The 27114-nt window shown below is 41.9% G+C and overlaps 1 protein-coding gene across 2 annotated transcripts; it reads right to left on the reverse strand.

The window, feature by feature from the left end:
• Positions 1–23219: 23219 nt before the first annotated feature.
• On the reverse strand, positions 23220–26113 carry CFL2 (cofilin 2). 2 transcript variants are annotated; one of them, XM_084875234.1, is made up of 4 exons: positions 25861–26113; positions 24493–24800; positions 24290–24366; positions 23220–24202 (listed from the first exon to the last, which is right to left on the reverse strand). In XM_084875234.1, the coding sequence occupies exons 1-4, from the start codon at positions 25861–25863 to the stop codon at positions 24090–24092; spliced, it is 501 nt and encodes a 166-aa protein (XP_084731360.1). In that variant the 5' UTR covers positions 25864–26113; the 3' UTR covers positions 23220–24089. The 2 variants fall into 2 exon arrangements, with proteins under 2 accessions (XP_084731360.1, XP_084731361.1); XM_084875235.1 differs by lacking the exon at positions 25861–26113 and adding an exon at positions 25499–25811.
• Between the last annotated feature and the right edge of the window lie 1001 nt (positions 26114–27114).

A 27114-nucleotide genomic window follows, 5' to 3' on the forward strand; every position in this document is an offset into this window, starting at 1 on the left:
GCCTGGAGATCAATTCCTCCCAGGGATACCAACAACAAGCAAGGTTTAACTACAACAAGATTGTGCACACAGCCCACAAAGGGTTGCACCAAGAGTGTCCACTGGGTGACTGGGGAGGTTGAGCCACTGGGCCCTATAGGTAACCTACCACACAAGGCTATTCTGCCAACTCAAGGAGACTTAGCAGCTACCCAATATATAGAAACAAACACAGGGAAGCAGCCAAAATGAGGAGACAAAGAAACAGGTCACAAATGAAAAAAATGGATCAAACCATTTTGATCCATTGTATGTAGTGTTCAAAACCATGGTTATGAGGTTATTCAAGAATCTTCTACCTGTCAGAATGGCTATTATCAACAGGTCAACAAATGACAAGTGCTGGCGAGGATGCTGAGAAACAGAAACCCTCTTGCACTGCTGGTGGGGATGCAGACTGGTGCAGCCACTGTGGAGAACAGTATGGAGTTTCCTCAGAAAACTAAAAATGTAACTCCCATTTGACCCAGTGATCCCACTTCTAAGAATATATCCCAAGAAACTAGAAACATCAATGAGAAAGGATATATGCACCCCTATGTTCATAGCAGCACAATTCACCATAGCTAAGATTTGGAAATAGCCTAATGAGTGGATTAAAAAACTGTGGTACATCTACACAATGGAATATTACACTGGGATAAAAAAGGAGTTCTTAACATTTGCAACAACATGAATGGAGATGGAGAACATTATGCTTAGTGAAATAAGCCAGGCAGAGAAAGATAAATATCACACAATCTTACCCATTTGTGGAATATAATGAACAACATAAACTGATGAGGAAAAAAATAGATCCAGAGACAAAAAAATATCAATTAGAATGTCAAACCTCAGGGAAGAAATTGTTAGATAACCAGAAACCCAAGTATGCCTGAGAATGCCTTTCTAGCCGTGCTAGCAATCATCAGATGTATGGTAATATTACCTGGGGCAAATGAGGAAGTATTTTGGACTTATGCTCCTGACCCTTCATGGATAAGAACCCTTACGTGGGCTGATACCCCGCTTAATGTAGTCACCAATAATACCAAAACCTTGGTCATTCAGGAGGACCAGGGGGGCAAGAAAGTATAATTACAAAGGGGTCTCCATCCAGCTTCCCTTTTGTATGACACAAAATCAAAACACTGCCCCTTTGTGTGTAAAATTAAAGAGAGGTTTCTGGCTTGTGTGGACACCAAAGAAAGGGTGTCACTACTACCATCACTAGCCCCTGGGAGAGGTGCAGAAAATGTAACTAAGACCTTGTCTATACAAAAAGAAATGGACAGTCAGTATAAAATGGAATTGCCATGGCCTAGAACAAAGAATATCCTTACATGATATTATTTTACAATGTCATTAAAAATTTTCCCAGGGGGAAAAACCAAGATGGCTGCATTGATGAACACCTATACTCATGCCTAGTACAACAATTTTAAAACTATAACTAAAAGACAAAGCAGACATCATCCACAATCTCCGGAAAGCCAGCTGAGTGGAATTCTACAACTAGAAAGAAAAGAAAAGAAAAGGACCCAGACGCAGGATCAGCGGAGTGCAGAACTGTTGAGACATGGAAACAGGCGCGCGTCACACGGAGACTTGCGCACAAGATGAAGAGCCGGGTGGCTGAATACGTGGCTGGCTCTCCATAGCATTGGAATCCAGTCCCGGGAGAGACTCGGGGAACCCAGACACATACAGGAAGAAACTGGACTGTCTGGCAGTGGGCAAGGCTCGAGAGCAGCTTTCATTCAGAGGTGTGTGCAGCCATAGCCGCGGGGCACCGAGACCCAGAGGAACTCTGGAAGACAGGTGAAGAGGTGTGCCCATCAAGAGGGATCGGGCAGTTGAACACATGGCTGCCTTTCTCGTTCGGAGGGAAACAAAGCCTCCCGACGACACGTACTCCAGTTCCGGGTGAAACTTTGGGTACCCACACTCATTCGGGGAGAAACTGGTCTGTTCGGCAGCAGGCAAAACTCGAGAGCAGCTTTCTCTCAAAGGTGCGTGCAGGCATTGCTGTGGGACACTGAGGCCTAAACTGGGAAACCAAGGCTGTCTGCTCCACCCTAAATAGACCCCATCCGAACTGAGCACAGAAGCTCTCCCAGTGTAGACACAGCTGATTCTCATGGCCAATTGGCCTGGAGGTCAACTCTGCCCAGTGATACCAATAACAAGCAAGGCTTAACTACAAGTCTGTGCAGCCCATAAAAGGGTGCACCAAGAGTGTCCATCTCAGGTAACTTGGGAGGCTGATCCACTCCATCAACTCAGGGAAGCAGCTAAAATGCGGAAACAAAGAGACAGATCACAAATGAAAGAAATGGAGGAAAGCAGAAGATTGGATATAGAATTCAAAACCACATTTATAAGGTTATTTAAGAATCTGTTAAAGCCGAGACTGGTTTGGCTCAATGGATAGAGCGTCGGCTTGGGGACTGAAGGGTCCCGGGTTCGATTCCGGTCAAGGGCATGTACCTTGGTTGCGGGCATATCCCCAGTAGGGGGTGTGCAAGAGGCAGCTGATCGGTGACTCTCTCTCATTGATGTTTCTAACTCTCTATCTCTCTCCCTTCCTCTCTGTACAAAATCAATAAAATATATTAAAAAAAAAAAAGAATCTGTTAAAAACCTCTGAGGAACTTAATGAGACATTTAAAGATCTTAATGAGAATGACAAGAAAAAAAAATTGAAAAGGACCAGACAGAAATTAAGCATACACTGTCTGAAATAAAGAATATACAGAAATTCAACAGTAGATCAGAGGACCCTAAGAATCAAATTAAAGATTTGAAACATGAGGAAACAAAAGACACCGAGCCAGAAAAACATAAAGAAAAGGGAATCCAAAAATATGAAGATAGTGTAAGGAGCCTATGGGATAACTTTAAGTGTACCAACATCTGAATGTTTGGGGTGCCAGAAGAAGAGAGAGAGCAAAATATTGAAAACCTATTAGAAGAAATAATGACAGAAAACTTTCCCTACCTGGTGAAAGAAATAGACTTACAAATCCAGGAAGTGCACAGAACCCCAAACAAAAGGAATCTAAAGAGGATCACACCAAGGCACACCATAAAATGCCAAGGACAAAAGACAAAGAGAGAATCTTACAAGCAGCAAGAGAAAAACAGTTAGTAGTTACCTACAAGGGAGCACCCATATGATTGTCAGCTGATTTCTCAACAGAAACTATGCAGGCCAGACAGGAGCAGCAAGAAATATTCGAAATGATGAACCGAAAGAACCTACAACCAAGATTACTCTATCCAGCAAAGCTATCATTCAGAATTGAAGATCAGATAAAGAACTTCACAGATAAGAAAAACGAAAGGAGTTCATCACCACCAAACCAGTATTATATGAAATGCTGAAAGGTATTCTTTAAGAAGAGGAAGAAGAAAAAGGTAAAGATAAAAATTATGAACGTGAAATACATGTCTATTAACAAGTGAATCTTAAAATAAAATGAATAGAAGATCTGATGAACAGAATAAACTGGTGAATATAATAGAATCAGGGGCTGCCGAAACCAGTTTGGTTTAGTGGATATAGCGTTGATCTGCAGCCTGAAAGGTCCCAGGGGCATGTACATTGGTTGGACCCCCATGAGGGGTGTGCAGGAGGCAGCTGGTTGATGTTTCTCTCTCATCGATGTTTCTAGCTCTCTATACTTCTTCCTTTCTCTCTGTAAAAAATTAATAAAATATATTAAAAATAGAGTCAGGGGCATAGAAAGAGTCAGGGGCATAGAAAGAAAGACTGACAACTCTCAGGGGGAAAGGGATGTGAGGGCTGTGGGAAGAGACTGGACAAAAATCGTACACCTATGGATAAGGACAATGTGGGGGAGATGAGGGAAGAGGAAGGGAGGGGAACCAGGTTGAGGGGAGCTCTGGGGGGAAAAAAGAGGAACAACTGTAATAATCTGAACAATAAAGATTTATTAAATTAAAAAAATAAAAAAATAAAAAAAATAAAATTCTGCGGCACACCAAAAATTTGCCAATCTGATAAAAAAAAGGTATAATTTTAGTTCATTCCCACTGGACAGCTATTGTTGTGTTGGCTGTCATTTTTTAAAACTTGACAACCTAAAAGAAAACAGGTCAGCCTGGCTGGCATGCCTTAGTGGTTTTGTGTCAACCCTTGAACCAGGTCACCTTTGATTCCTGGTCTGGGCACATGCCCACCTTTCAGCTTGATCCCCAGTAGGGGGCGTGCAGGTGGCATCCCATTGATGATTCTCTCTCATCATTGATGTTTCTATTGTAGCTCTCTCTCTCTCTCCCTGAAATCAATGAAAGCATATTTAAAAAAAGAAAAGAGGTTGTGCAGGAACAACTGTGCCCTTGACAAAATAGTCAGGTATTGCATGTTTTCAAAATTCTTGCGGCACACCAGTTGAAAAAAATCACTGTTTTAAGTAAGTACAATACTGAACACTTCCACCTTGTGTTATGGCTAATTGACATATAGTTCATCTATTACCAGCCAATGCCCTTTAGCACAGTTAAGGATGCTAAACATAGAATGTATTCACTAAATTGTTTTTGAATGAATGAGTGAACAAATACATGCAAGCCACACACTTCAACAGTCATTGTCTAATGCAGCAATAGACTTTTCTGCAGATGTGTACTTTATGCTAAGGACCAGATGAAAAACAAGACTTACAACTCATCCCCGAATTGAACAAAAAGCCATAATAACCCTATTGATTAAGCTATATAAACAACTGCTGCAGAAACCGGTGTGGCTCAGTGGATAGAGTGCTGGCCTTTGGACTGAAAGGTCCCGGGTTCGATTCTGGTTAAGGGCATGTGCCTTGGTTGGGAGCACATCCCTGGTAGGGGGTGTGCAAGAGGTGGCTGATTGATGTCTCTCTCTCATTGATGTTTCTGACTTTCTATCCCTCTCCCTTCCTCTCTGTAAAAAAATCAATAAAATATATTTTAAAAAAATAAACAACTGCTTCTTATTCCCCCAAAGTACTGAAAATTTCCATTTAATCTCCTTTATGTACCTCACTCCCCAAAGCATACATACACAGCTAGGATTTTCCTTAAACCTGTAAATTACGCCTGACTAAGGTTGACAATCTAGTGTAGGATGTCTGGTGCTATATAAGTCATCTACATGTGAAAAGCCTTCCAACTGCCCTGGAAAACAAGCCTGGCTGAATTCTTAAATATACAAGTCTAGCCTGCCACACCCAACTGGGCCAGAGGGAAATTACATGCCCGGCACTCAGTGCTGTCTGGCACATACTAAACATTCAGTAAATGTCTGTTGTATGAATGATTGAAAAGGTCTGCTTTTCTTTGGGTTCTATTCATAATGTCCACATTTTATATTAGAATTCTCATTTTTGTAGGTACAGATTTGAGTTCCACTGTGTGGGATAGGGGCAATGCATCAGGTAAGAAAATAAGAGGAATGTTTGAAAATAGTCCAGTTAGAAAAAGAGGAAAGTAAAGAGATGTAAAAAAAAAACCCAGAGTTCTTTTACACTAAAATATTATTTTAAGGTTTGAGCTCTGTGCAAGTCAATTGGTTCTCTCTCTTTTTTCTTGTAGTGTGTACACTCTCTACCCCACTACCACAAATTATTCAGTCAAATTTTCCATATTTGGGGAATTCTCAGGGGTCAGCACAGCAGAGAGTAATGGATAAGCCTTGAAGGGAGAGGGAGAGAGATAGGACCATCAATGATGAGAGAGAATAATTGATTGGCTGCTTCCTGCATGGCCCCTTTTGGGGATTGAGCCCCCAACCTGAGAATTCTTGACCAGAATCAAACCTGGGACCTTTCAGTCAGCAGGTTGATGCTCTATTAATTGAGCCAAACTGGTTAGGGCTTTTCTTGCTGCTTTTAAGATTCTCTCTTTGGACTGAACATAAACTGTGCACCTATGGATGAGGACAATGGGGGATGGGGAGGGGGCAGAGGGTGGGGTGGGAACCTGGTGGAGGGGGGAAGAAATGAGGAACCTTTGTAATAATATGAACAATAAAGATTGATTTAAAAAAAAATAAAAAAAATAAATAAAAAAAAAGACTACATAAAAAAAAAAAAAAGATTCTCTCTTTGTCTGTAACCTTTTTCATTTTAATTATGATGTGCCTTGGTGTGGGCCTCTTCGGGTTCTTCTTGTTTGGGATTCTCTGTGCTTCCTGGACTTGTCTTTCTTTCAACAGGTTGGGGAAGTTTTCTGTCATTATTTCTTCAAATAGGTTTTCAGTATCTTGCTCTCTCTCTTCTTCTGGCACCCCCATAATGCGAATGTTGGTACACTTGAAGTTGTCCCAGAGGCTCCTTACACAATCTTCATATTTTGGATTTTTTTTTTTTGCTTTTCTGGTTGGGTGTTTTTTGCTTCTTTGTATTTCAAATATTTGACTTGATTCTTGCGATTCTCTAAGCTGCTGTTAGATCTCTGTATATTATTATTTATTTCAGTCAGTGTATGCTTAATTTCTAGTTGATCCTTTTTCATATCCTCACTAAATATATCAGCCTTTTCTAGAAAATTCTTGAAAAATCTTATAACTGTGGTTTTAAACTCTATATCCAGTCATTTGCTTTCCTCCATTTTTTTCATTTGTGATCTGTTTTTTTGACTCAGCATTTTGGCTGCTTCCCTGTGTTGATAGAGAGGCTTTGTGTGCTAGGTGTCCTATAGGGCCTAGTGGCTCAACCTCCCCAGTTACCTGAGGTGGACACTCTTGGTGCACCCTTTTGTGAGCTGTGTGCACAGTCTTGTTGTAGTAAGCATTGCTTGTTGTTGGTATCACTGGGAGGAATTGACCTCCAGTCCAACTGGCTGTGAGGATCAGCTGTGTCTATGATGGGAGAACTTCTGTGCTGGCGACACCCTTATGGGGCAAGACTTGGTAATTACCTGAGAAGCCCCGGTAAGTAAAACACTGAGTAGAAAGGGCTGAGATCCATTTCAAAGAAGCTGTTTTAATTTTGCTTTGGCATTCACTGAGTCTGCCCCAGAGTGTGTTTCTTATGGATCTGAAGAGTTGTCGTCTGGATGGTCTCTCTCTGACCACTGGGTACACTGGCTCTTGGATCTCTAAGGAGAAAGGCCTCCCAGCAGGAGTTGCAGAGAGATCTGAAGATTCCTTCTCTGTGTTTGGGGTTTGGAGGTGCCCAGATGAGGCCCAGTGTGAAGCAATGCAAGCTGCTGTCCAGCCTTGGGTCATCTTTTGGAGGCTCTGGGGCTCTTTTACCCAGCTTCAGTACATTAGGTTTCAGATTGCAAAAGGTCAGGCCATTCATATGCAAAAGCCTCTGCACACACCAACTGTGTGCAGGATGTACCCCTATTGAATAGGACTTCCTTCAGTAGTGCTTTGGTGCTCACTGAGTCTATCCCTTGAATGTATTGCTTATGGATGTGTTGAGTTGTAGCCTGGCAAGCTCTGAAGCTGTCCACCAGGTGCACTGGCTCTGTTCCCAAAGTCAGCCTTGCCTGTTCCCTGACTGGGGCTCCCATCAGGAGCTACAAAGTGATCTACAGATGGCTGCTACTTGTGTTGGGCTTGGGAATGCCTAGGAGAGGCCAAGCTGTGAAGCAAGGCAAGCTGCTGCTCGTACTAGGCCTGGGGCCTGTTATTGAGTGGTATGGGGCATGCTAATGCCAGCTACTGCTTGTGTGAGAGATTTTAGGAGAGTCTGAAGCCTGAGCCAAGACAGGCCATTTATATGGAAAAGCCACTGCAAACAGCTTGGGTGGGGCTGCAAATAGGATGGCGCAGGGTTTTAGAGAATCACTAGGGGAGAGTGAACAGTGTGAGGCAGGTTGATGGAGACTCAGATATGGTACCTGCCAGTCAGTTCTGCGATGGGGAAGGTCTCAGCATAGAAAAAATGACCTCTGCAAGAACCCATATGTAGGAGAAAGCCACTCTTAGTTCTTGCTTTGATGACAGACAATCCAGTTCCTCCCTGTATGTCCGTGGATTCCCCTCGCCACTGCCCCAATGCTGGAGCTCAGAAGTAAGTCTGTGCACCGGCCCATTGAGGGACTTCCTGGGTCTCCAGCAGCCTCCTTGTCACTCAGCTGCAATCCTCACTGGCTTTTACAGCCTAAAGTTATAGGGACTCTCCCGCCTGGCACTGAAACTCTCGTCTGAGAGCCTGGTGTGGGGCGGGGACCCCTTGTTCCTCACCGAAGGCCTCCACAGCTTAGATATTCCTCCTGATAGAAAAAAAAATGCCACATGTGGGTGTCTGGCCAGCTCACTTCACACTGCTGTCCCTCCTACCAGTCTCAATGTTCTTTCTTCTTCACTTCTCTAGTTGTAGGGCTTCCATTAAGGCAGATTTCAGGTGGTTCTGAAGGATGGTTGTTCTGTATCTTAGTTGTAATTTTGACGTGGTTATGGGAGGTGTGGGATACCACGTTTACCTACGCTGCCATCATGGTTCTCTCGCCCAGAAACCATTTTTATTCCAAATGAAATCTTATATACAAAACAAAATTAAAACAGCTTCTTTGAAATGGATCTCAGCCCTTTCTACTCAGTGTTTTACTTACCGGGGCTTCTCAGGTAATTACTAAACTGATAATGGATCCACAGAAATAATTCAGGGAACCCATGAAAACTTACCTCTTTATTTGTACTAAACACTACTTGAAATCAACTAGTTCCTTCAAGTGTAAATATAGGCCATAAACCACAAAGTATCAGCAATACCAATGGATTTGTCAGAGAGAAATCACAGCCACGTGCATGTTATAGTGCTATCTCAAAGTATCATTTACATTTTTCACTATGTGTTGTGGTAGTTACTACACTGCCCTAGATATTGCCATAATGATGTGTTAATAAGGATACCTGTTGGGAGAATCCAAGATGGCTGCTCGGGTAGGCAACTAGCCGCAGCCGCACACAACAATTTCAATAAAATACAATTAAAATATAAAGTGGACATTACCCAGAACTACAGGAAAGTCGACTGACTGGAAATTCTACAACGAGAAGCAAGGAGAAAACCAGAAGGAAGCATGGAGGAGCTGTAAAAGCCTAAGGTACGGAGACATGCAGCGCGCGGAGAGGACGGAGCCGGAGAGGAGGGAGGCCGAGTGCCTGGCTGGCGTTCCCAAGCGGGAAGCAGAGAAAAGCTCCGATTGTGCTGGGCCCAGCTCCAACTGCTCTGAACCCCAATTCTAGGCCAGACCCTGGGGACCCAGGCTCACCCATAGGGAGCTGGGCTGTAAGGCGGAACCCCAGGGAACGGCGAGAGGAGGTCCCGGAGGCGCGCACACTGTGCGCAGAGAAGGGCCGGCCGGCTGTGCCGCGGGATTGCCCTGATGGGAAGGAGACAGGGGCTCCAGACTGCTCTGAACGCTACCTCCAACTTCACTTCCAACTGAACTGAACCCCAATACCGGACTCATTGGGGGAGAGCATAGACAGTTTGGCAGCAGGCGAAAATCGAGGGCACCTTTCTCTCAGAGGTGCTTGCAACAAGTACTGAAGGACCCTGAGTCTCAGGAGTCGCATAGGGTGGGGCTGACGGAAGCCAAGGCTGTAGGCTCCACCCTGAAACCCCGCCCCATCAGGAAAGCTGCCTGCGAAAATGCCTAAACCAAATAGATCACAAACGAAAGAAATGGAGGACAAAAAGCGACTGGATATAGAGTTCAAAACCACACTTATAAGGTTTTTCAAGAGTCTCCTAGAAAAGGCCGATAAAATAAATGAGACCTATGAGGATATGAAAAGGAATCAACAAGAAATGATAAGGGATCAACAAGAAATAAAGAATACATTGTCTGAAATAAAAAATATTTTACAGAGTCCTAAAAACAGAATAGAAGATCGCAAGAATCAAGTCAAAGATTTGGAACATAAAGAGCCAGAAGACAATCCTCTGCAGAAGCTAGAAGGCAAGAGAATCCAGAAAATTGAAGATGATGTAAGAAACCTCTGGGACAACTTCAAACGATCCAACATCAGAATTATGGGGGTCCCAGAAGATGAGAGAGAGCAAGATATCGAAAACATACTGAAAGAAATAGTGACAGAAAACTTCCCCCACCTGGTGAAAGAATTGGACTTACAAGTCCAGGAAGCACACAGAACTCCAAATAAAAGGAATCCAAAGAGGACCACACCAAGACAAATCATAATTAAGATTCCAAGAGCAAAAGACAAAGAGAGAATATTAAAAGCAGCAAGAGCTAAGCAGGTAGTTACCTATAAAGGAACACCTATACGATTGTCAGCTGATTTCTCAACAGAAACCATGCATGCCAGACGGGAATGGCAAGAAATATTCAAGGTGATGAATAGTAAGAACCTACAGCCAAAGATAATCTATCCAGCAAAGCTATCACTCAGAATCGAAGGTCAGATAAAGAGCTTCACTAATAAAAAAAAGCTAAAGGAGTTCATCACCACCAAACCAGAATTATATGAATTGCTGAAGGGGGTTCTTTCAGAAGAGAAAGTAAATAAAGATAAAAATTATGAACAACAAATACGTAACTATCAACAAGTGAATCTAAAAACCAAGGAAACTAAAAAAAAAAAATCTGAGGAACAATATTAACTGTTGAATATAATAGAATCAGAGGTATGGAAGGGGAGTGAACTGATGATTGTTGGGGAAAAGGGGAGAGGGAGATGTGGGAAGAGACTGAACATAAATTGTGCACCTATGGATGAGGACAATGGGGGGTGGGGAAAGGACAGAGGGTGGGGTGAGAAGGGGGGGAAAGGAACATTTGTAATAATATGAACAATAAAAATTTATTTAAAAAATTAAAAAAAAACAAACAAAAAAATAAGATAACATGGATAGGTAACGAAATAAATAAAATATGAATATATGTGTGTAAAAAAAAAAAAAAAAAAGGATACCTGTTCAGGTATTACAGTTTTGATTGATATGTAACATGTGTATCACTAATAGTAAAACATTATTCTGAGAAGTGATTCATAGGCTTTACCAGACTGCCAAAGGGATGCATGGCACAAGAAAAGGTTAAAAACTCCTGTAGAAACTCAGGGCAGAGCTCCCAAAGTAAAGTCTCTCCTTTGGCTTTAGTCTTCCTCCTAAATGATTAAAAAATCTTTATTGTTGTGAGTATTACAGGTGTTCTTTCTTTCCCCCCATTGCCCCTCTCCATCTGGTTCCTACCCCACCCCAGTCCTTCATCCTCCTAAATGATTTAAGGCCCTTTTTGTCTTGATGCTAAGGAGATATACTCAGTGAAGAAAGAACCTCATGTGAAGAAATAATTCTTTGTTTGAAGGGAAAATGTCTTGACTTTTAAAAAAGATTCATTTTCTCTAAGTTCTATTTAAGACTGTCTTCTAGGAAATCTTTTCCTTTGATCCTTCAGGTTTCCTGCACCCCCATAGTGCTTTTTCAGTTGCTTGTCACTGAATATTTATTAGTTCACAGGTCTATTTTGTCTCACCAAGTGGATTATAAAAGTGCCCTTGAGAAACTTACTTCTCAGGATGGCCAGAATAGTGTTCTACAAATAGACACTCAATAAATGCTTCCTGATGAGTGTAGGACTTTTCAGAAAAGTAAATTTATTTACCATAAAAGCAACATTAAAAATTAATAAGGTTAAGTAATTTTTTTTTTTTTACAAGGTGGTGAAAAAAGAGGACTCTTTGATTCTGGATAGAACTTGTGAAAGGAATTAAGACACGTTTATAAATAGCTTTTATTTACTAGTAGGAATTAAAAATCTTTTAAAATAGAAAGTGATCTTTCAGATGACCTGAAAATTCTAATTTCTATCACCAGCAGGATGGCCAGGCTTTTGCTAATGAGATGAAAAACATTGCTAAATTCCTTCTAAAATATTTGATCTAGGAATTTAGCCATGGCTTATATGTGGACAGACAAGGTTTTTATGATAAAAGCTCATACAGAATAATGGAATATACATCTGTGATTTTTAAAACTATAGGCTATTCCATTTCAAAGATGCTATAGCTATGGTAGTTTTTAAAATTTCTTACCTATTGAAACCAGTTATATGAAAAATACTGCAAATCAGGCTTGTAAATCTAAATTCAAATAGCAGACCTGTGATTTTTTTAGTGAATGATTTCATGCATTCAGAATGTTACTACCTTCGCTAAAAATGTGTTCCCCCCCCCCTTTCACATTTACAGATTTCTTGTTGTCTTTTCTGAGCCAATTTGATGCTGAAATGACTTTAAATGCCTGTAATACTAAAAATATAGCTAACCTTCTATACTAATAAAAAGATAATATGCTAATTAGGACAGCGTCTTCCAGACAACCATCCAGATGTCCTTCTAGACAAAGCCACAGCAGCTGCCTGAGGATCAGGCAAGCCACAGATGGTGGCTGCCGCTGCAAGGGCCAGCCGGAGGCCCGAGGCTCGAGCAGCCATGGTGGCCACCAGCGGCAGCAGCAGTGGGGTGATGGGGGCAGTGCCTTCCCCTGATCGGCCAGGTTGCCTCCAGCAGAAAGAGGCCAAACTGTGGCTTAGGCTGGGAGTTGAGGCAGAGGCAGTTAGGGGCAATCAGGTTGGCAGCAGGGCAAGGTAGGGGCAATTAGGCTGGCAGGGGGGCAAGGTAGGGCTGATCAGGCTGGCAGGGGTGCAAGATAGAGGCAATCAGGCTGGCAGAGTGGTTAGGGGCAATCAGGCAGGCAGGCAGGCAGGCAAGCGGTTAGGAGCCAGTGGTCCTGGATTATGAGGGGGATGTCTAACTGCCGGTTTAAACCGGCAGTTGGATATCCCCCAAGGGGTCCCATATTGGAGAAGGTGTAGGCTGGGCTGAGGGGCACCATCCCGTCCCCTCCCTCATGCATATAATTCGTGCATCAGGCCTCTAGTTTGCAAATGATGATTAAAGCTACACCTTTCATTTAATTATAAAATTAATGAAGTTCTATCAATTCTCCTACATTCCTTTCAAATATATTTGCTCCAAATGTACTTGCCACTACCTTAATTCAAGACTTTCCTCCTAACTGCTTCCAATTTCCTCACCTTCCCATGCATTCTCATCATGGTCAGATTTGTGGTTTAAAAAAATTTTGTCACTCCTCTGCTTAAAACTCTGCTCTGGCTCCTCATCATGCAAGATCCCAGGTTTGATTCTGGTCAAGGGCACATGCCTGGGTTGTGCTGTCCATCCCCAGTAGGGATCGTGCAGGAGGCAGCCGATCAATGATTGTCTCTCATCATTGATGTTTTTCTTTTTAAAAAAATGTATTTTATTGATTTTTTACAGAGAGGAAGAGAGAGGGATAGAGAGTTAGAAACATTGATGAGAGAGAATCATCCATCAGCTGCCTCTTGCACACCCCCTACTGGGGATGTGCCCACAACCAAGGTAAATGCCCTTGACCGGAATCGAACCTGGGACCTTTCAGTCCACAGAGTTTGGCTCTATCCACTGAGCCAAACCGGTTTCAGCTCATCATTGATGTTTCTCTCTCTCCCTCTCCCCTCCTCTCTGAAAAAGAAAAAAAATTAGTTCATGATTTTCCTTTCTTCCTTGTTCTTTTCTGTATTTTGCAGAGGTTCCACACTGAACATGGTCCTTTTTATTTAGTTATCTATTATTATTTTTGAAAATATATTTTACTGATTTTGAACAGGAAGAGAGAGGGAGAGAGAGAGAGATAGAAACATCAATGATGAGAGAGAATCATTGATCACTGGTTTCCTGCACGCCCCACACTGGGGATGGAGCCCACAACTTGGGCTTGGGCTCTGACTGAAATCAAGGCCTCCTGGTTCATAGGTCGACGCTCAGCTACTGAGCCACACCGCTGGGCTGAACACGGTCCTTTTTAAATAAAAACACAATTATTTTAATGTGCGACTCAGAAGACTATTAACCATATTAGTGTGGTCCATAATTTTAGAGTTTTGCTATGAGAATGTCAATAAATTTTTTTTTCACCTAAGGCTCATTTTCCTAGAATTCTATTCATTTACTTTACATGTTGCCAAGAGGAAGTCTGAATGAAATAAACATCCAGCTCAGAAGGAAACTTATTTGTTGCAGTGGCAATGATACGTCTAGTAATTCCAAAACTTTTTTCTTGTTTTATTTTTTATTTTTTATTTTTAATATATTTTATTGATTTTTTACAGAGAGGAAGGGAGAGAGATAGAGAGCTAGAAACGTCAATGAGAGAGAAACATCGACCAGCTGCCTCCTGCACACCCCCTACCGGGGATATGCCCACAACCAATGTACATGCCCTTGACCGGAATCAAATCTGGGACCTTTCAGTCTGCAGTCCGAGCCAAACCGGTTTCGGCCCAAAACTTTTTTCTATGGCCAGGGTACAAGATATTAATTCAGTCGCCTGATATTTCTTAGAAAACTGTACTAAAACTATAAAGCATTTTTTTCTCTAGCAGGCATATAAAAACAAAACTAAGATAAGAAGGGAAGTACTGCTAAATCAACTTCATAGCAAATATAATTCTAATACAGCAATTATTCTAAGGGTACATGTTACTCAATATGCAATAGTATTAAGAACTATAGCCCAGTCGATGTGGCTCAGTGGTTGAGCATCAACCTATGAACAAGAGGTCACAGTCTGATTTCTGGTCAGGGCATACGCTCAGCTTGTAGGCTCAGTCCCCAGTGGGAGGCATGCAGGAGGCAGCTGATCAATGATTCTCTCTCATCACTGATGCTTTTATCTCTCTGACCCTCACTATTCCTCTCTGAAACCAATAAAAAAAAATATATATATATTTTTTATAGGGGAGGGCAATTAGGGGCAATCAGGCTGATAGGGGAATGGTTAGTGGGTGATCAGGCTGGCAGGCAGAAATCATTAGGGGCAATCAGGAAGGAAGGCAGGCAAGCAGTTGGGATCCAGCAGTCCTTGATTGTGAGAGGGATGTCCGACTACCCGTATAGGCCCAATCCTACTGGGATCCTACTGGGATTGGGCCTAAATGGACAGTTGGACATGACTCGAAGGGTCCCAGATTGGAGATGGTGCAGGCTGCGCTGAGGGACACATTCCTCCAGTGCACAAATTTCATGCACCGGGCTTCTAGTCCTATATAATAAAAGCCTAGGTGGTGTTACGCAAGATGGCTGCCACAAGATGGCTGTGCGCACAGTTGAGGCAGGGCTAGGCAGCTGCTCTGTGCAGTGAGGCCTGGGGGTCCTGCGGCTCTACGCAGTGTGGAGGAGGCAGATCCTGGTGGAGGAGGCGGGTTGTCCCAATAAAAATATATTTTAAAAATAAAAATAATCAAAAATTTTGTTTTATTCTAAAAAAAGCAGTAAAGCCTACACAAAATCAGATACATTATAAATTCTAAGTATATTTCAAATTAGGAACATGGCTAACACCAGTTTTGTTAGCTCCTCATCCTCTTCCCCCTATTAGACTTTTTGAAAGATTTCTATACATTTATAACACAATTATCAATAAGCAGTAATAAATCATTGATCCATAGCTACTTTACAAAAAAAGGTATAAACCATTTAATTTAACCCTTATGTACAATTCTTTACCACTTATTTCATGAAGTCTACATCTCTTCCACGTATATGTTTTTATCCTTAACGGAGGACATGTTTTTATTGATTTTAGAGAAAGAAAAGGAGAGAGAGGGAGGGAAAGATATACTGATACTCTAGCCGGTTTTGTTCAGTGGGCAGAGCGTCGGTCTGTGGCCCAAAGGGTCCTGGGTTTGATTCAGTCAAGGGCACATATATTGGTTGCAAGCTCCTTCCTGCTTGGGCTCTGGTCAGGGCTCGTGCAGAATGTGTTTCTCTCACATTGATATATCTGTCTTTCCCTCTCTCGTCCACTCTCTAAAAATCAATGGAAAAAATATCCTTGAGCCAAAACCGATTTGGCTCAGTGGATAGTGTTGGTCTGGGGACTGGAAGGTCCCAGGTTCGATTCCGGTCAAGGGCATGTACCTTGGTTGCGGAAGCATCTGGTTGATGTTTCTCTCTCATCGATGTTTCTAGCTCTCTATCCCTTTTCCTTCCTCTCTGTAAAAAAAATCAATAAAATATATTTTTAAAAAAATCCTTGGGTGAGGATTAAAAAAAAATACAGGAATGCCCAAACCGGTTTGGTTCAGTGGTAGAGCGTCGGCCTGCGGACTGAAGGGTCCCAGGTTTGATTCCCGTCAAGGGCATGTACATTGGTTGCGGGCACATCCCCAGTAGGGGGTGTGCAAGAGGCAGCTGGTTGATGCTTCTCTCTCATCGATGTTTCTAGCTCTCTCTCTCTCTCCCTTCCTCCTCTCTGTAAAATATCAATAAAATATATTTTTTAAAAAATACAGGGATATGTGAGAGAAGCATCCATCAGTTGCCTCTCAGTGCCCCAAATGAGGATCAAACCCTCATCCTTTTGGTGTACAGTCGATGCTCCTAACAGCTGAGTCACCCAACCAGGGCTCATATCTTATTTTCTGTGTGGTATAGAGAAGTTTTATGATTTCTAGAACATAATAAATACTCTGTTGCCATTTTTATAAAACTGTGTCTAACAATGCTAATGTAAGAAGTGCCTTTCTATTTATCTGGTGATTTAGTTTGCAGCTAATAAAAAAAAAGTCTCCATCAGCTCACAGGAACACGTAGAAGGCTCTGGGCCATATGCCCAGGAATTTTCTGATTCATTCAGTAACTATCTAAACTTCCCAAAGGAAATATTTGAAATTCCGCTATTAAAAATATATATAAAATGAGCCAGGCTGGCGTGGCTGTGGTTGAGCCTCAATCCATGAACCAGGAGGTCATGGTTTGATCAGGGCACATGCCTGGTTGTGGGCTCAATCCCCATAAGGTGTGCAGGAGGCAGCCGATCAATGATTCTCTCTCAGTGTTGATGCTTTTCTGTCTTTCTCCCTGTCTCTTCCTCTCTGAAATCAATAAAAATATATTTAAAAAAATGTATATATAAAATGCTACAAGAAAATAGTATCCATTAAAATAAGTACTTTTTATTTGTGAGAAAATTACACATTTGAACAAAAATCTGCTCTAAAATTTTGTCAAATGAACTACTAAAATGTTGTATACATATAATCATATTAGCTGTTAGAATTCAAGAATAAATGTAAAGTACTTTTATACCTAGATTAAGAGTAATCACAACTATTTCTAAGTTAACATGTCTAGAGGGCATGTAAGAAAAATCTAATCGGTTAAAAAGTCAACTGGTATTTTACATTTTTTAAGATTACTTTGCTTATCTTTCAATAATTAAAAAAAGTTAATTAAGAATAAATCTTCTTTCTCTTAATAATAGAAACAAATTCCTTTGTGTGCCTTTTATGATATGGGCACAAAGGCAAATACGACTTGTTTAAATATTAATGACATTTTAGATCACTAGGCTAACAGTAACAGCTCCTTTATCTACAGCTCAGTTCTCTTACATACCTTGTTTATAAAAAAACTAGTGGCTCAGTGCATAAATTCGTGCACATTGAAATTACTTAGAAGAAATATATTATCGCTATTCACCCTTTCTCTATAATAGAAGTGTCAACCAAATTCATGATTGACAATGACAGATTGAAAGACAAACATGCAATTGGTGCCAGCGAAGGCTTTACAGTATATGTATCATGCATGAGCAAGTCAACTTAGCCTTTTATAGATGTAGAACTTGCTTAATTAGACCTGCTTTCTGATGTAGTTAAACTTTTTCCAGCCCAGTGAAGCACCCCAACTTCTCTTTCAGGTAATTGTCAGCAACACAGCAGTAAATATCAACATGAAGCAGATTATTACTGTAAATCACGCAGGGAGAACAAAGGGTAAAATATTTAACTGAAGCGTGTTTGAGTGTATTCTGCATAGTGAGAAAACCTGAAGTAATTTTCAAGGTCCACCATTTCTTACTTCTTTTCAGTAGCGTCAAGTTTCTAAGCTTTCTAAATCTCCATTTTATGGCTAATGAAAAGAAAATAGCATTCCACTGAGTTTCCTATCTACCTACTCCAGGATTTCTGTGAGGATCAAGTGAGATAAGGCATGGGAAAACGTTTCACAGACATTTGGTTACAGTGTAAAGTGTTTCCACCTGGCTATAAAGCAAGTTGTGTTCCTGGGCTGAAGAAGCTCCAAGGCGGCTAATCATAGCTAGGGAGAGGAAGCCAGGTGTTGCTACTTGACGTCATTACCTGGACAGAGGGAAGGACACTTAGCACGTTAGCCTTTTACACAGATAGATAAAAGCCAAAATCCAAGAAGTGCACCAAAGTTCTTTACACAGACAAAAGGAATGTTAGATGGGTCACATTCTCAGACATTTTGCTCTCAAGGTACCTTACTCCGAATCTATTCATTTTTTTTATACAGAGTTCTAACAAACTTGGCTTTCCAAATCCACATGAGATGAAAAGCAACAATATGAGCCCTAGTCAGTGTGGCTCAGTGTGTTGGGTGTCTTCCTGTGTACCAGAAGGTTGCTGGTTTGATTCTGGGTCAGGGGCATGCAGGAGGCAGCTGACTGATGTCTTGCTCTCACATGCATGCTTTTCTAAGGAAACCCAAAAAACAATAAAAAAGCAATTATGAGAAGCTCTTATAGACAAAGCATACCGATAATAGCAAAAAGCAGTATCTGAGAGTTTACAAGTATGAAAATCAAAAGGAAAGCTACTAAAAAAAGTTGTAAAAGGCCAAATTTGACTCTTCTAAGGTTACTTACTCAAGAGTAATTTTACCTACTTCAGGAGGCTCTTAAATCAGTATGCTAGTATACTATATGATTGAAATTAATGACGACCTTGAGTCAATATAGTTCCTTCTGTTCAAGTATTACATTTTGATATCAGCCTATCTCTTGATAGGGGGACCACATCTGGTTTGCTTGGGATTGTCCCAGCGTAAGCCTGTGGTCCTGGCATAATTATTACTAGCTCTTCCCTTTATTCTTCCAAGTGTCCTGGTTTTAGGACAAGTTTATTCTTCCAAGTGGCCCTAACTTTTAGTGTCATCCTACTGAGTGTTTACTACATGCCAGGATTTATTCCAGGTGCTTTCACTTGTCCTCATAATCCGATGAAATGGAGTACAATTATTACCCCTCCTTTAAACATTAAATAATAAGACTGAGAGGTTAAATAATTTCCCTAATATCATTCAATTATTAAGTGTTAAAAAGCCTATATGTGACGAACCCAGACATCTGACACCAAAATCCTCAGACTGAAAACACTATAATACATAGTATTATCTCCCCCTTAGGAAGAGGAGTATTGAACAGGAGGAGGGAAATATGGAGGGTTTTAGAAGTATTAGGATATATATAGAGAGGTTTCAGCTTTCTGAAAAAACGTCTATATAGTTCTATGGAATGAGAGAGAGAGAGAGAGAGAGAGAGAGAGAGAGAGAGAGAGAGAGAGAGAGAGAGAGAGAGAGAGAGAGAGAGAGAGAGAGAAACAACCTGGGTATGTACCCTGACCTGGAATTGAACATGCCACCTTTCTATATGGGACAACATTCCAACCCAGTCACATCAGCCAGGGCAGAAAATCTTGAAGTGTAAATATAGTTCAAATTTTTATGAGCATGAGCTTAGAAAACAAAAATTTCAAAACAATATTTTTCTATTTCCTCTTTCACTTTTTTATTTCAAAATTATTTTTGGGAAAAATAGTATTTGACCAGTCACATGTGAATAAGCAAACTACACTAAAAAAATTAATAACAACAAACAGCAGCCCTAGCTGGTTTGGCTCAATGGATAGAGCATCGGCCTCTGGACTGAAGGGTCCCAGGTTCGATTCCAGCCAAGGGCATATGCCTGGGTTGCCCGCTGGATCCCCTTTAGGGGGCGTACAGAGGGCAGCCAATCAATGATTCTCTCTCACCATTGATGTTTCTATCTCTCTCCCTCTCCCCCTCTCTCTCTAAAATCAATAAAAAAGATTAAAAAAACAAACATCAACTCAGAGGCTATTTTATTCTTCATTCTGAAAAAGATGCTACATATCAGCTAATTAGTCTTTCAATGGTCATATTAAGTAGGCTACAAAAATAAAGAGGTTCAGACTTACAATACTGTACTTATTTATTTGGCTAATCCTCACCAGACGATAAGTTTTCCATTGGTTTTAGAGTGGAAGGAAGGAAAAAGAGACAGAGAAAAATTCATCAATTGGTTGCCTTCCACAGGCACCCCAACCAGGGTTGGGCATCGAGCCTGCAACAGAAGTACGTGTCCTTGACCCAAATTGAACCCGGGACCCTTCAGTCCTTAGAATGACACTTTATCCACTAAGACAAACCGGCTAAGGCTGTAATACTTATTTTTAACATTAAAAAAAATGTTTTATTGATCTTTTACAGAGAGGAAGGGAGAGGGATAGGGTCAGAAACATTGATAAAGAGAGAAACATCGACCAGCTGCCTCCTGCACAACCCCTATTGGGGATGTGCCCACAACCAAGGTACATGCCCTTGACCGGAATCGAACCTGGGACCCTTTAGTCCGAAGGCCAACGTTCTATCCGCTGAGCCACACCGGTCAGGGCTTTAACATGTTCTTTAATCTACTTAACTGCGCTCATTTAGAATGGATAAATTATTACATCCTCACAGCCCTTTCCTGTTTATAAAGGGCTTTTCCAGATTTAATCCTCAGCAACCAGGTAAGGTAGACAGATGGTCCCATTCTCATAATAGGAAGAAACTGAGGCTCAAAGAGATTAATTTGCCTAAATGCATTGTGATAGGAAACTGAAGTGGAGGAATGACTCCAAATTCTACATGGAAAGAAAGCAATTACTTCAATACTTAAGAGCAAAAGAAAAGCCTCAGACTTCCTATTGGTTAAAACAAAACAGATTATCTATAGATTCATGCTGTCTGAAAAGCAATAATCACTGGAGCCTGCCTGCATTTCTCTAGTAGCTTTAATATCCATTGAAAAATGAATAATCATTAGAGCGTTGGCTTGCGGACTGATAGGTCCCGGGTTCGATTCCGGTCAAGGGCATGTACCTTGGTTGCGGGCACATCCCCTGTGGGGGGTGTGCAAGAGGCAGCTGATCAATGTCTCTCTCGTTGATGTTTCTAACTCTCTATCTCTCTCTCTTCCTCTCTGTAAAAAAATCAATAAAATATTAAAAAAAAAAAAAAGAAAAAAAAAGAAAAATGAATAATCATGTTTTGGATCTCAAAGTATTAAATTTGCAAGCAAAAACAGGACCTCTGAAAGGCAGAACCAGATTATTCTCTCACAGTGGCAAATGTAATGAAAGGTGTTCCCAACTCCTCTATGATTTACCACTGCTGAGATTATTCCATAACAAGGAAACACTTTCAAAACCATTTTCTTCCAAAGCTCATTTGCCAGATTCCATAAATTAGTTGCTACCAAGGGGCCTGTATCAGAGGAACTCCCAACTAAACAAAAGGCTTTTCTTCCAATCTAAAAAGGTACATTAAATACACGATGCTGGCCACATTACATAATGATGGAAAACAACAGCTGATAGCCAGTTTGGGACACATGCCAACTGTTCCCATTTGTCTGACAATATTAAAATTAATTGCTACAACACTGTTTTCAAAGAAAATCATTACCTCTAAATGAGAAAATATAATCGACTAAAATCTTAAAAAAGGCTCAAGATAATGGTGCCTCTCTATTACAATATTAGTTTTAAAAATTTTAATGTTCTAAAGTATAAGTAAACACATCTCAACAGCTTTATATATTTTCATATATTTTATTTTTTAACACTTATAATTTTGCAAGCTAGCAGTAAAATATTATCCTCAATATTTTACTAATTAGCACCGTATACCTTTTAAAGCTAACTGGAACATTGTTTCATTGTAAATGATTGTAAAATAAAATGATATTAAATGCCAAATTAGTCTCAAGTAACATGTGAATCATTAATTTTATCAATATTTTTGGCTTTATGCACAAAGATGTATTTCAAAGACGAACTTAATAGTAAAATCAGTTCTGTCAATCTAACAAATCAAAGTACCACAGTTAAAGCAATATTTAATCTCTGAAATTATATAAAGAGGCACATATGAAAATTGAGAAATCAGCTATAAAAAAACAAAAAATACTATGTAACTTAAAGTTCCTTATTTCTTAGAAAAATGAGGAAAATTCCATGGTACAAGTATCAGATACACATATGGTTTTGTATATGTCAGTATCTTCCTGCTTTAGAGTTTGGCCTTACCAGAAAGCTATCAGAATGTTCAGGGTAATTCAAGGGACAACTGGAAGCCTGAAATAAAATTGCTCAGTGCATGAGATCCCAAGCCATTCATATAATTTTAAATGGAAGCCCACATATGTAACTTTTATTGTTTCCAACTAAAAAAATCTTTTGAAAGTACGGAAAAATATCTAATTAATATATTCAATTTACTTCTACACCTTAAAAAACGGGGATTTTTTTTCATTTCCTGTTTTGTGATAAGAGCATTCTTCAGAGCTATGGGGTTAAGTTTTAAGCCACCACTGACTGCTTACTAGCATGCCTGTTTGCATACCAGTAGAATCCAGTCCAGTTTTGCCATTTGTGGATAACTATGACAAGATACAAAAGCATGTGTATGCCATAAATAGCTCTGGCTAACAGCAAACTGCTCACACTGAGCAGATCAAATTCTCTATAAGGAGAGCAGTCTGGACCACAGCCAAACCCCACTCCTAATGTTTAAAACTGCTACATCAATTCTTTTTTCCCCCAATTTGTAAAATATATTAAGAAATAGCAGCTAAAATTAAAGTCCTTAAATATGAGAAGTATTACTAAACTTGTGGACATTTTACAAATTATTTTTATTATAAGAGCTTCCTGTTTTTACTAACTACTTAGAAATGTAAACGTGAATTAAAAAATAACTATCCTAATTTATCCAAAGAACAAATCAGGTATTGGAGAGTATTTATGTCAAAGTGCAAAAGAAAAAAAAAAAAAGAAAAAAAAATTGATCTCATATGAATAAAGAAATAAACGAATGCTTATAAAGTATCCCTCTGTATTTTATATTAGTTGGCTTTAGGATATTTTTTTAAACCAAATAAACCCAACAAAACTGGAAAATACCATGCATGGATGTCGTAAGAAAAAAATTCTTAAATGACCAATGCCGAGATTAATAATAGCTGTTTGCTTCACATAACATTTGCAAAATGTCCAAGGAAAACAAGGCAACGTTCCCGTAACATGCCACAATTTTTATTGCAAAGTGGCCATTTTTGTGAGGGTAGGGAGTTTGATCTCAAAAACAACGTTCCATTTAAGGCTCTTTTATACAGAAATTGCCATCATGACTGATAAAGTATCTTTAGTGTTGCAAGACTTACATGGTAAACATAAAACTCCTACCTACACTTATTCAGTAGTGTACACTCAATGGAAAACAAAAAGGCATTAATATCAGCTACTTCTTTTAAGAAGATACGCAGGTAACAGAAATGAACACTGACTTACTAGGGTAAATTGATGACACAGTTAACACAACTTATTGGCATTCCTTTTGAAGGTGGGAAGTTAAACTCAATACAAAAAAAAAAAAAAAAAAAAAAAAGTGCTTTCGATGCATAGTGTTGTATCTGTGCTGCCATGTCACAAAAACAGGCTTGCCAAGGCAGGTGAGGTGTATGAATGCTGAAGCCTCACAGAACTGCAATCAAATGCAACTATAAATAATACTGAATAAAGTTTACCATCTGACCAGTGGATAATACTTTCAAGGCATTCAATGAGCTTAACCTTTGCAGTACTCTAAGCTATTCACATTGACAATCACATTCAGTGTAGTGCTTGCTGCAAGGGAGGCATGTCCCCAGCTGTTTTGGCTATAATTTCATGGGAAGGCATTCCTTGGGTTCTACATCAAAGGAACAGCACTGAACAGTCTAATGGCAATCACTGATAGGCTGCTTACATGAATGATATTTCCTTCATCCATTGTGATGGAAGGACCCAGTGGGAAGAGGAAAAACGGAAACAAAAACCTAACACTATTCCAATGGACTGAGCTGGAGAGTGGAAGCTCCGTATGACCCACATGGCACTTGGCTGTCATTTTATAAGGGTTTTCCTTCAAGCGAAACCACTACGTTGCCTCCCAATTTCTCTCCAAGGGTTGAACGGTCCTTTATGTCATCCAAGCCGTTTACTTGCCACTCGTGTTTAATACCTAAAAAGAAAAGAAAAAACGTGACCCATGACCTTATTATAATTAAGAAAGAGTAATTCCTCTGCACAAAATATTCCATGTTTGTACCTGTAAATTTCTTCTTAATGGCATCTTTAGAGCTAGCATAAATCATCTTGCTTTTTAAAGGTGCACTTTCAGGAGCCCTACAGAAGAAAAAAAAAAAAAATAATTGCTGAATACCACTTAAAAGAAAAACAAAAGGCAAAACTGACTATGTTAATAACAATCCTTGCATTTTAAAAGTTCTTTTTTCTTTTGTTTTTACACACCAGAATATAAATACTAGGTCTTCTTTCTTAGACTCTTTTGTTTCGTATGTGGCATCGTATAAAGCATATCGGCAATCATTCAGAGGTAGCAACTTCACAAAAGATGTGTAGGGGTCCTCTACAGTATCACCAATGTCACCCACCAAGATCTGCTTTGCTTCCTCTACAATTATTTGTCTTTTGTCATCGCTTAGACAGAAGAGAACTGCTTTCTTTCTTTTTTTGATCTCTTCTTGTGTAGAAGATTTCCTTACTTTCATATCATTAAAAACTTTGATGACTTCATCATTCACTGTAACTCCAGAAGCCTAAAAGAAAAAAAAGAAGAAAAAAAAAGAGAACAAACAGTAAATCAGAACTAAGTATTTTGGTTTAACCAAAATTACTATTTGCCTGGAGAGGATTCACTTTAGTCTGGACAGCAAAAATTGCACCTTCCCGTGCAAGCAGTCCAATCCGGATTTGCCACATTTTAAGTGCCAGCATATTATGCGTCTAAGGATTCTAACTCATCCTGCCCCATCCATCCTTTTAAAGGCGGCTTGCTGGTTGAAGCAAACGGGAGGCCGATGGAAAGGGACAAATACAAGCTGTCCCATCCCTGACATGTTTCCTCTTTCACTGGGTGATGTCAGAGCTTCGGGAGCAGCGGCAAAAATACCTTCTGTATTGTGTCAACTCTGCGGCCCTTAAAAAAAAAAATACCACTTGGATTTCAGTTAATGCTCCTACTATTTTTTTTTTTCTTTAAAGTCATCTAGCCAGTGCCGTTTCCTCATAAGGAAAGAGAATCAGTGTGAGCCCCAAACCGCCCACGGCGTCCCCATCACCGCCTTCCGGCGCGAACGCAGGCTCCGCGCTAACGGGCCCGGCGCACGGGCTTTCCTCCCGGGAGCGCGTTAGGGAGCCGCTCCCCACCGCCCTGCGCTCCCCGAAAGCCTTCTCCCCGCGGGCCGCCCAGCCCCGCTCCCAAAGCCTCCCTCCGGCAAGGCCCCGGGGCCCGGACCAATTTTAGAGCCGCGCGTGTTCGGAGGAGCTGGGCGGCGAAGGGCAAAGGCGGCGCCCCGGCGGCTCCGCAGCCGCGCCCGCGCCGTCACCGCTCCCGGGGCCGCGCCGCCGCCCCCCGCCGCCGGCACAGGCCCCCCGCCCCGGCCCCCGCCCCAGGAATCCGAGGAGCGGCTGGGCCCAGCCCCGCGGCGGGAAGGCCGGCCGGCGGAGACCCAGCCGCGGGGTGCCGCGCAGGAGCGCCCACCCTGGAGGCCCAAATCAGGTTAAAATGGCGGGCTCCCTCCCAGGCTCGCCGCGCCCGGCCCCGGCCCCGGCCCCGACCCCCGGCCCCCCGGCCCCGGGCCGGCGTGCCCGCCTCACCATAGTGCCCGCGGCTGTGGCTGCGCGGCTGGGCTCGGCGGCTGAGGGCGGAGGCGGAGGCGGAGGCGGAGGCAGAGGAGGAGGCGGAGGGGGCGGAGGGGCGGGAGCGGCGAGTGCGGGGCACGCCGGGAGCTGCAGCCCGGGAGGCGGCGGCGGCTGGGGGGCTGCGGGCGGCGGTCACGTGGGCGCCCGGCGGCCCTTCCGCCTCGGCCCCGCCCGCGTCCTCGACCTGACCCGGCGCGCGCCGCCGCCGGCCGCGCCCGCCTCCCGCCTCCGCCCACCCCCGCCCCCCCCCGCCCCGGCGAGCGGCTCCCGAGGGGCGTCCCGCGCGGCCTCCGAGTGCGGAGCGTGTGAGGCGGGGCCCCCGAGGTGCCCCCGTGCCCCGGCGGTTTCCCTGGGCGGAGGGGCTGGACTCCACCCCCTGAGTCACTGTGGAAAGCCCCCGTGCGCGCCGGGCGAACCGTCCGCTCGCCGTCCTCCAGGGACGGGAGGGAAACCCCCTAGGGGTTGGTCACCCAGTGGGCTGGGTCACTCCGGGAAAAACAAAAGGAAAAACAGGTGGAAAATCACCGTCTGAAGCCCGTGGCTGAGATAATAGGGGGAACGTGGGCAGTAACATCCCACGGGGACACCCTTTGTGTGTTAGGCCTCATAGGGGCGGAGTGGGCTCTTCCCTGCAAGCCCAGCCCGCACAGCGGCGAGCAGATCCTCCTGTTCGGGCCCGTCACCCCTCCTGGCTGGCACAACCGAGCCGAGGCTCTCCTCTCACTAACCTTTTCCTGTTTACAAGGATGCCATTTGTCACAGAAAAATACTTTGAGGAAAATGTTCATAAGTATTTAAAGGAACTCATGAGTTTATAATGAAAACGTTATAAATGAAACACTTTAATTAAGTATTTAATTACTTTGGGCTGATTTATCCTACCTTTCTCCTTAACACTTACAATTTTTTACTTTACTTCATTTGTAAAATCGGCAAAATGAGTTTAAAACTGATCAGAAGTGAAACTGATTTTGTGAAAGAAAAAAAAAGACTTGCACTAAAAAGGTAGAATTTTTATTGCCTGAACATGTTGGGAACAGAATAGTAAGTCCAGATAAACCTTGAAGGAAGCTAAGCCAGAAGGGCAGTGTATTTGGGGGCGGGGATTTGGAGAGATGTGGGTATTAATGTTGGCTTGGCCCATCTCCGTAACCCCCGCGGCTTTCCACCCCTGCAGACGTAGGTGCTTCATGTGTAAAACAAGTTCTG

Source organism: Pipistrellus hanaki, assembly GCF_964339955.1.
Source record: "Pipistrellus hanaki genome assembly, chromosome: 1".
Classification (NCBI taxonomy): domain Eukaryota; kingdom Metazoa; phylum Chordata; class Mammalia; order Chiroptera; family Vespertilionidae; genus Pipistrellus; species Pipistrellus hanaki.

What these genes read in the sequence shown, in the direction of transcription:
- CFL2 (XM_084875234.1), bottom strand. An exon ending in GACCTAGTATTTATATTCTG is followed by an intron (nt 24,367 to 24,492) that starts GTGTGTAAAAAC and finishes TTTCTTCTGTAG; the next exon opens with GGCTCCTGAAAGTGCACCTT. An exon ending in CATTAAGAAGAAATTTACAG is followed by an intron (nt 24,203 to 24,289) that starts GTACAAACATGG and finishes TTTTCTTTTTAG; the next exon opens with GTATTAAACACGAGTGGCAA.